The 10,792-nt window shown below is 44.5% G+C and overlaps 1 protein-coding gene across 1 annotated transcript in view; it reads left to right on the top strand.

The window, feature by feature from the left end:
• Nucleotides 1–7,916, top strand: part of T265_02038 (hypothetical protein) — a gene marked incomplete at both ends in the record, with an annotated part of 38,569 nt that extends 30,653 nt beyond the window's left edge. The window contains 3 exons of the mRNA XM_009166186.1: nt 2,599–2,842; nt 3,819–3,958; nt 5,205–7,916. Coding sequence (XP_009164450.1) covers nt 2,599–2,842; nt 3,819–3,958; nt 5,205–5,300 — 480 coding nt within the window. The remainder of the gene's footprint in view (nt 1–2,598; nt 2,843–3,818; nt 3,959–5,204) is intronic.
• Nucleotides 7,917–10,792: the final 2,876 nt, after the last annotated feature.

Consider the following 10,792-nt stretch of genomic DNA (forward strand, 5'->3'; position numbering starts at 1 on the left):
GTCCTTCCTCAGGGGAAGGCAGCATCAGTGCTTCCATAAATATGGACATGCTGGTCGCCTAGGGGAAACACCTTACTGCCTTCACACTCCTGTCGCAGAGGACAGTACAACTTTACCCCCAGACCGCCTCGTATCACGGTTACTCGTAGTACGGGGTCTCGCTGCTCTTGGTCTGGCTGCTCCCCGTTGGCATTCCTGGCATGGTTGCACCTTGTGGGACGAAGTTCCAGCCAGTGTAGCCCGCGGGGTCATTGCGGCACTCAAACCCGACCACCACGTCAAGGTGGCAGCTTTAGGTTGGGTCGTTATTTGACACTGTTAATTGACACCCAAAACTGATCTAGTGCGCTAATATGGAGAGGTCTTACTGATTAGTTCTCCGTCTGCTTTAAAACCTGGCATATCTGGTGACCTGTTCACCTGACCTGATGAAGCTTTTGTGCCAAAAGTGAAACGCTGTCCAAATAAAAGCAACCAATTGTTTACCAAGCTCTTCTGGAACGAAAAGTGTTGACATGATTCGACATATTTCTTCTATCTGTTCTGATGAAGCTAGGAAATGGTCTTATTTAACGCCGTAGTTAATTTGGTAGAATGTTATAGCAAGCGTTACGAAGTGTTGTAGTATTTTTGTTTTCTGTGCTTAATTTGAAGTGGTTTAAGAGGGGGGGATTTTGTTTTACTGGAGGAATGAAGGAGGTCTAGCAACCTTAGCAACCTTCATTATTGTTTTTCCGAAATCCTACCCGCATGTGGCTCGAAACCCTACAAAATTCCTTTCAGAAAGTCTCAGGGACTCTTGTTTCCATATTCTATCGGAGTGGTCTGGCTTTTTTAAAAGCTTTTTAAAATTCCGCTCGGAGCTTGTTCAACAGCACTGCAAAGTTGGTTGTCCTGTCTTTTAAAACCGGGATTATGGTTTCAACCTAGGGTCTACATACCATTTCCGTTCCAGCATTCTGTTACCCCCTGCAAATGTCATTTACCCCCTTGAGACCCTTCCAAGAATAAACAAAATGGACTTGCTAGTTCTACTGTTGGCAACCCCAACGTTGAAACTGATGTCGTATTAAGGGAAAATAGCTCAGTATTTTGGATACTGACACGGCCGAGCAGCGGGTGGCCTATGCGCAGCAAATTCCGCCGAAGAATGCAATAAACTCACGTCAGCATTACCTCAGCGTGTAAGTCAGTGTTTAAATTCACAGCTCTAGAATCCTGTGTCGCGCACACGCGTGTCGACCACCCCCCGCTCGTATGTTTTGGCATCGACTGGATCACTTAGTTTCACGTAACAAGTGACCAGTGAGACCAGTCCTCTTTCCTTCCTGGTGCGATTATTCCGACAAGTTGACAAAAAGCTGGCCTCAGCAGTGTATATGCTTGTTCGTGAGTGATTTGGAACACCGGATACCGGACACACCAAGCGGGCGTGTTACCATCACCTCACCAGTGTACGTTGGACACGCCTGGTTTATCACACCTAAATGCGCGATTTCCTTACTTGAGCGTTGGTCTGACGACTTACTATGTTGTGCCGATCGATACCTCCCGGTCCAAAAAATCCTTATTTTTATTTAATACCTTACCCCATCACCTTCACCCAAGCAGCCTTCCTCCTGCCCTGGCACGATTATTAATCATGAGGGCAGACAAAAGAGTATAATGGTACAATTACCTTATCCTCCAGAATGATGTCGCAACTAACTGTTGTACGACGAAATCGAGACGTACCACCACCTGAGGTAAAATTAAGAAACCCTCGGAAGCCGATGGTCAAGTTTTAAATGTTTACCTCGGAAAGTCTCGAACCTCGCAGTCTTCTAAGTTGTTCGGAGGCCAGCCGTCCTTAATAACCGAACACCACATCATTTGTACGGATGTGTCACGTGCAGGACACGAACCAAACCAAGGCATGCCTTGATTGGTCAGAATGCCAGCCAATCCGACTCGAGCATCTCTAACTCGACGCTTCTCGCCCCCCTCACGGAGACTGGCACGACCTTGTGGAACACTGTGACTACCCTATAAATACAGTTGTAATGATTTTCCTTTGTCTCCATAGTGGGCTGTGTAGAGCTTTCGTGCCTTTTGATATACCATACTGGGCGGAGCAGGAAGCCAAGGGACCGATACAGAGTTGCACTACCGTTCAGCAAGAAACAACATAAGTATCGGACAATTTTGTAGTTTTTGTGTGACAAGAACCTCGTGTATGAGGACCGTTTTGTCACTGGTGGTCACAGAAAAATGGGTACCAGGCCAGACTAGTAAAGTGGATGTTTAACATTAGATTCCGATTAAACGCAATCTATCACAGTAAACGTGCCAAACATTAGCACTCGCCATCCACTTGAGGTCAAGCATCCGATCACGAAATCACTTAATGTGCCGATGTTCAGCCCGTATATCAAGGACCGACCCGTCAAAACCATTCGCATCTTTGAAATGTGCCAACTTCATTGTCTAGGCTACGCTATTTCTGAGCTCACTCTACTTCTACTTGTACAGTGTGGTGGTTTTAACCTTTTTTATTACTAGCATGTTGCTTGCAAAATAACTCACTAACTAAATGTTTGTGTATTTCTTTCACCAAAGTACCTACTTGAGATGAAACCATTGATTCTACCGACGGAACACATACTGAAGCGTGGCGATTCCGAGGCCATTGCCTATGCGTTTTTTCATTTAGCTCATTGGAAAGCAGTCGAAGGTGCGTTGAACCTACTCTACTGCACGTGGGAGGGAACCTTCCGGCTTATTCCTTATCCACTGGAGAAAGGTAACTTGTTCTACCCGTACCCACATTCAGCCACAGCGACAGACCGTGAACTGCTACCTAGTAAGTGCTTGTGTGTATTCTCGGTACATGATTTCTCTCTATTCTTCCTGTCAGTCCAACACGCGTCGCTGCGCTAATCTGTTTGAAGTCGGTTGCATTCTTAAATCAGTGTGCCTTGGAAACATCTGCTCTACGTGCTCCTGCATTCTTTACCACCGTTGGGTCACTGAGATGGTTGTTCTTATCAGAAAACCTGGCAGTTTATGAATGAGCAGTCAATTTATTTTTCTCAGCATCTCAAGGTCTTCATGGGGTACCCCGTATGTGTCACATATTGGGCACAGTATTTTCGTCTGCGTAGATTGTTCAATTACGAGTGGTTTTGGGATTTGGAAAATTTGCATTCGGGTCACTCAAACACTCCTCCTGTCGTCCTAGCATAGTTATTCCGGAGAGCCCACACCAAAGGGGTGGGAAAACACTGAACTCGAATGAAGTGAATTCTACAAATCTTGCAACCAACCACAACTAACCAAGCATCATTCGCTAGGTTTCGAGTATCCGTGACTACGTGACTGGGAAGTCCTAACAGGCGAGTTGATCGATCGGCACAACCCGGACAACTGTTGGATCGTCGCTCGGGGTTCGATTCCCAGCGTGGCTGGGGATACGCACTACTGTTAAGCTCTTATAAGAGCTAAAGTTGAATCCAATTCTTCACCCGCGAGAACACTTGTGCCAGGAGTGGTGTGAATGGAATGGTTGTATTGATTTTAGGACTATCACGTTCTCATCCTCTACTTCCGGTAAGACAAAAGTTTGATTTGTCATGGTACTAATAACTAAGATGAACAAGGTAGTTATTCGGACAAATATATATATATATATATATATATATATATATATATATAATGACGCCAATACGCAGTAAGTACCAATCGGTACGCACTATTTTCTCAAATGGAACTGCCAATTTTTCTTATTACGAGAGGGCATGAGATACGTACACATGGATTCGTTTTCCTTTTCTTTCCAGGTTTTCACAACATTTCAGTCTATCCTAAAAAGGAGGTCCCATTCTTTATCTTATTCACTGCCGCTTTGTGTTCACTGACTGCAGTTCTCGCCTGCCTGACACATGTCTACCCGGAACACATGGGAATGCTATCTAAAAAGGTGTGTATTACCTCCTGTATATTATTCTATCGCGCACACGACACCATTAGGACCACCGGATATTTTTACAAATCGTTGTCTCTAAGCTTAGGATTGCCGAGCTCCAAATGAGCCTTCGCAAGCGCATGTATTTACCGGACACATGCGAACTGTGGAGATTAAATTTTGGAACCTGCAACAGTACTGCACAGTATGCTAAGGGGTTCGAAGCATTATTACTAACAAAACAAGCTGCTCTGCCAGCAGCCTGAAACGTTGTACCCGCGCTCCTAACTCTTCAGTCTACAGTCCAAGGTTCATGCGGATCGTTCCACTGCTATCCGGTAAGTCAAGGTGGTCGGCAGAATGGACGCCACAACAGTCACACAGAGGTCAGGTACTGATTTGAGGAGATGGGGAATGCTTTCCATGGTGAACGCAGGGATCAAAACCCACGACGAACTTTGAAGTTTCTTGGCTAAGCGGGCTCATAAGAAGTAGGGAAGAGTGAAACTATGCAACCAAATGGGCACTAGACGGATTCAAAGAGAGTTTTTTCACTGAATAGATGACAAGCAGTATGCTTAAGTGGTATTTTCAGGAGACAGAAATTATATTCTGATTTGAACCATCAAAATCACTTGGACCTATTCCGCGTACGGGTATTTATTCAAGGTTTCCACCAATTCAACGCACTTCTTTATCAATCAATATCCTCCTATCCTCATAAACCTGCCAAACAAATGCAGTGCTCAACATCCAGGATTTACCCAGGCTTTCTCAGATGGGTTTGTACACGGCTTTCACGTTGGGCAACACATGTGGCTCCATCACGCTTTGAACTGCATCCGAACTTTATCGACTATCTCAAGACTATAACTTTAAATGGGGAAGTAGCTTGGATAAGAGATGTGGACTATCACTGTAGTTTGGTTGGCTTGACGAAATCAGTAGTGACCTTCAACGAGTACAGAGTACACGACTCCAAAGGCTCGTGAAGCTTACTTTCTTGTTTCTACCATTGTTTACTCAGGTTTTACACATACATACATACTCGCGCACTGAATAACTTGGTATCCTCCAACCGTCGAAATCTATATAATCCCAAAGTTGCATACACCACTTTGACTACATTTCCACATGTTTGACTTTCATATGTTCTGCAAGACCTCGTGAGGTTTCGGTACGTTCTGTAAGACCGTATTCGCTGCGTGTGTTAACTAAGTAGAAGAATCGATGACCCACCTATTGTTCCTCTTCACTTCAGACGATTCTGTGGTTCTTCAGTCCGATAAACTACATGCTGGACAAGCTCGAGAGCTTCCTATTGTTCATATCACCCAGCTCACCTCGGAAGCACTGACCTCAGTGCGACAGGTCGCAGCAATCTTGTGTTTGTGTACGCTTTCTCTGTTTGTCCAACGTACTGTACCCGGGACTATCAGCATTAGGTCTATTTTTGTTGAACATCCTCAACGGAACTGCATTTTTTACCACCAACCCTTTCTGTCCTAAAGACAGCCAGAGATCTTGTGTTCAATTTAGTCCTGTTTGTTCTGTTTTTCTTCTCTCTCTCTCCCGATTAACTATGGCTATAAACAGCAAAACGACATTGTGTTTATCGTCCAGCATACAGCCAGACCGAAGATATCGAAGTCCATTTTAAATGAGCTTTGTTGTATCCTCGTTCTCAGTTTCTCTGCTATGTGCTGACGTTCTTTACAAAACAGTACATCTTACACAACGCAGTTTGTCAGCTTGGTAATCGGTCAGTGGGAAGGTGATATTTGTAGGTTATGTAAATAAAGGGCGTGATCGCTTCACCCGGATGGGGGAGATTGTATTGTGTTCCATTCTTCCTCGGTGAACCCCAGCATTGCCGGTTCCTCGGGTGCCATCAGGTTATGCTCGGAGCGGCATTTTAAGTATGCAGCTGCCTGTGGTCGACAAATGGAATTGTTGTTCTTGTTTTTAACAATGCACTCTGCCCATTGGTTCATGAATGTCTTGCACCAGCCCTTCCGGTCCAATGGAAAGCTTCCCTTCATTGGTGGAGTAACACGAAGCGGATTGTGTGTGAATGTGGCAGAGTTGGCCATCGTAATCGAAACCTGTGATGCTGAAATAAGAAAACGATGTGGTTAGATTTTCGTTTGATTAACTGAATAACTAGGCGATTGGAAGCACTCTTAGTGTACCCAGAGTTCTATTCCCAGAAGGATGCGCAGACGTCAAAGATTGACCGCTATTTACACTTGTATTCACTTTTATAGGTATTTTGGATCTCCAATGGGGACGGGGGACCCTTTCTTTCGACCATCGATGTGCGCCGCGGATTGGAAAATCTGTATAGCTATACTCTAGCAGCCAACATCCTCAGAACCGAGGAGGATAGTTTAGTTTTTCTAGCTTTCCGTTTTTCAGATCAGGAACTTCGGTTCACTCAACTCCAAAGTAGCATCAATACAAAAACCTGAGGAGGATAAACTGAAAAGATTGTTGTCCAACTATTGCAATAGTTCGTAACTAGCTTTGACGTTTTCACAACCACGAAGGATTTCTTTCCAGAGTCAATCTAAGTTTCACCTGAATTCTTTTTATTTTCCACCCTATCGATTCCCCGATGTTGTTGGCACTTGAGAGATTTGTACTTATGCAGATCCTCTCTAAACAATGTAATTGATAACCGAAGCGCTGCATGCCAGTAAAATTGCCATCTTTTTATGGCCACCAGTATCTATTAAGTTTATTTGATGAAGCGTGAACTGTGGATCCGAATAGCTTCCGACAACCGTCCGGCTACAGCTTTTCTTTGAACTTGAGTAGATTCTCCGGTAAGACCGCGAGACTTCAATTGATGGTGGTTCTTAAACTTTTATTTGTCCTTATCCGTTTTTGACTTGCAATTATTCTGACCTCCTTTAGATGGCATATTCTGTCTAAGTATGGCTTTCAGATTTGCTTCCATATAACATTTCTATGTACATCTGTCATTCTCACTCCGAAATCGATGGCCCGAGACAGCTTAAGCATTCGGCCGTGGTCTACAACCCAAATGGTTCATAGTTCCGATCTAATCATGCCATTCCGAGCTCTCCTGGCTAAACTTGATAACAGCTCCACCCTTGTTCATCCCTTAGTTTGATCGGGATAAGTAGAGCCTGCTCGAGATGAAGTTCGGCTATCTGGGCACATATTGATCACAACCTGTTAACTAATGTCCTAATACTTTCAAAACTTACTAGTTCTGAGTGACAGTCGCCGGATATCTAGTCGTGTCAGTGATAGAACTGAACAATTTCATTTCAGTTGCCCGCAAACCAAAATAGTGCATACTTGTTTGAAGAATAGTTTCTGGGTAACTTTGGGCCATAAAAGAAAGTTTCAACCTGTTCACACTTACAGACGTGCACAAGACTCATGACACCGGCGTTTCAGTACTGAGAACTAACTAAGGAACATTGCCGGGCCAGGCTATTAGTTGCGATGACTTATGCAGATTAATGGTCACTCAGCTTCATGCTAACGAGGGGAACAGTTATAGCCCAGCAATATAACCTAACCATAAAGTACCACACTATGCAGTTTTTGCTAAGGTTATCCTCCTTGGAAGAGACCAACCAACTTTGTTATTGGAAAACGAATCAAGGGTCTAACCAGGAGTTCTATTTTGAGGATCACCAATATCTGGCGGTATTCTTTTTGGTTTCCCGTAAAATGTTGAGAAACCCGTTGTTCGTGTTATGGGCTAACCCCAGTGTCCATTTGTTCTTAACTAGTAGTCAGGTGGAGTCCGGTTAGCGTTCCAACATCTCTCTGGCCCTGGATGCCGATTTCGGCACTCCACCGGCAATTTCATGTTGGGCGCCTGTTCCTACTCGAATGAACGCCTAATTTCACACTGTACCCAATCGAGTACACGACTCGCACTCACAGTAAGGAAAGCACCTGATAAAGTAGGTTGTTTCTCAGGTCCCTTGTTGATTAAGCAACTAAATAGATAGTGACAATTAGATACTCATTCCTTCGGGAAGGATTTCCCTTGATAGAGAGGATCAGTAGAAATTCTGTTGTACACCTTACGTACAGGAGTAGTGGATGATGCAGGACGTCAATACTGCATGGGAGTGCAGCATTAGTGTCAACACTAATATGGCCGTCTCTGATGATGATGTTTTCAATACTTTTACCTACCCGTACGTGACCTGCACACTAGTACAACATGGTAAACAGTAACAGTCGTCGGCACTTATCATTCAGATCGGGAACAACGTAGAGGAAGATTTCACCCCGTCAGTCTGCGGTGAAAAGTCGAGAAGAACTGTACAGCTCTCTCATTCTTGTTGGGAATCATTAGCATTGTGTAACTAGGGAAACAGAAAGTTCCGAACCAGCGACCTTCCGACCAGTAGTTGGACAAATGGCCGTTGGGCCACGAGTGCCTGATCAAAAGTGTGACTAACTCGCACCAAGACAGGATGTAACGCCTCGGAAGCCATACTATGTGGTCACCTTTTGACCGGCTCGTCGGGTGACAACTTTTCAGATGGCGCCTCCACACATCCAATGAAATTATCCTCTATCTGATCTGCTTATTGATTTATAGTGATGTGGAGATATTTGATAATCAATAGAGATATCCTATCAGTGAAGTTAGTCTATGCTGTTTCATCTTTACTAGGAATAACTAGCAGTACACACTCCATGGAGTCTAGAACTCGCGACCTTTCGACTAGTATTTCTAACATTTAACCATGTGACCACGAGCGGCTGATCAGCGGTGTGATTAGTTTTCATTAGACAAGACAGCACCGCTCATCCTTCAATCACGGAAAGCATATCACGTATTGACTGGATCCTCGAGTGACAGCTTCTCAGAGGGAGGTTTCACATCTTACGAAATTATTCCTCCTCTCGGCTACTCATGGACTGATAGTGGCCTATTTCACCTACGTCATGTGAGAACCAACAAGTCAACTGATTTGTCAGGATGACATTCTTGCACACAACGTAGACACCACTGGTTATTGGGAATTCGATAAACATCGGGTTTTCGCATGTTGCCTCATCTTGCCATTCAGCTGCGTTACTTCCATTCGATATTACAAACGGGCACAATGCAACAAATAGCATTGTGCAAATGCAAGACTTAATTCCCGATTATCCAAAACAAGGGCGGTTCACCGGTCTGGCACTATAGTGAGGCAGTTGTAACCATGACAACCTGTTCGGTGTGAGCCCATCAACATGCCCAGGGTTCTCCACTCCTTTGTTCCATGTTGGAAAATAACTCATGCATTCGAAGAACCAAAAGGTGTCATCCATTCTTGGGAGAGTTGCTTCCTCGAGAGGATCTGCAGTGGGAAAATCTGCGTCTTCAAATCCGTCCCATCGATGGAATTGTTTTAACCTGGAAAGTTATGTCAAGAAAAGAGGGGCAGAGTATCTGAAGCATGTGATTAACCATTTCAGTTTGGTTTGTAGAGTGAAGAACGACACTTGCTTTGCCGAAGTTCTTATGGTTTTGAGGTGTTTGGAGCTCACTTCAACGAGTGCTTGCATAATAGTTCTGCCTGCAATAGAAGAAATCAATATACTGGCAAGATGGGTCGATTTATAAATCCAGATCAAGCGCAATTTGTGTCACCAAGGAAGTCTCTAAAACCACGAGATTCGGGAATGGCCGTCTGGTGTTAGCGTTCGTTCAGCTGGATCGAACCAGACCGCTTTACGTCTACTAAATTAGGTAGAGAAAAGTTTACACCTGAGCTTGAGAGACGTAACGTGTGTACAAATACGCTAGGCTCTTTGGAGATACACCGAAAACTATTCACTTAAAAGGTGTGGTGGCCCTGTCTCCAGAAGGAATATTTGGTGATACGTATCAAGTCGTCCACGCCAGAGGTAGATTAGCTTTCGTGCAGAATTTTACGAGTACGTTGGTTTGATTTCCCTAAAAAACTGGTGTAACCGGACTGTCGTATGTGAGTTTTGATTCGATACCATGACTTCGCACTATGCAGTCACGTTCGCTGCCTAAAAATATGGTTCAGCGCTACATAAAATTGCTTCTTATTCAATGTTGGGCGCATACAACCTCCGTGTTTAGTGGTAGATTCATCAAGACTACCCTTTCAATTTCGTCATCAGCATCATCAAAGACAACAACATTAACGTTGAGACTGGACTGGCGGTTTTACCCAATTCATCATCATGAATTGAACACTTGGTATCTTGATATCGGAATAGTACCTAGAGGAAGACAGTTAGGCTTTTCTATAGAGGAGGATGTCGGTAGCTCAGGTAGCGTAGACGGTCGTTGGCTTGTTCGCTGAGCTGGGCAATTTGGTTGCAAACGTTTCATCACCAATTGAGGTGATATCATCAGTGCGTAGTTGTGCGTAGTGGTGGCTTAGTGGTTGTGCACAACCATGTCGTGTACAGTACGAGCTGTTTTGTTGTATGGCTGTGAGACTTGGCCTATTCGAGCAGCGGACCTGAGACATCTTCAGGTGTTCGACAATCGTTGTCTCAGAACCATAGCTCGTGTGGGTTGGTGTCAGCGAATCCGTAACGAGGCAGTTAGAAAGCGTGTTTTCGGTTGTGTAACGGGTACTTCCATTGAAGAATGTGTCCAGCACCAGAAGCTGCGTTGGTTGCGACATGTTTTACGCATGCCGAATCATCGTTTACCGAAAAGAGTACTATTTTCTATACCCAATTCGGAGTGGCGTAAACAGAGAGGTGGCCAACCCATGACCTGGCAGAGGAGTATGAAGCAGATGACGAAACGCTTGGGTGCTGTCGGTGCTACTCGCCTTCCAGGATGAGGACCGCGTGATCCGCGTTCCTGTT

This window comes from Opisthorchis viverrini, assembly GCF_000715545.1.
Source record: "Opisthorchis viverrini unplaced genomic scaffold opera_v5_23, whole genome shotgun sequence".
NCBI lineage: Eukaryota > Metazoa > Platyhelminthes > Trematoda > Opisthorchiida > Opisthorchiidae > Opisthorchis > Opisthorchis viverrini.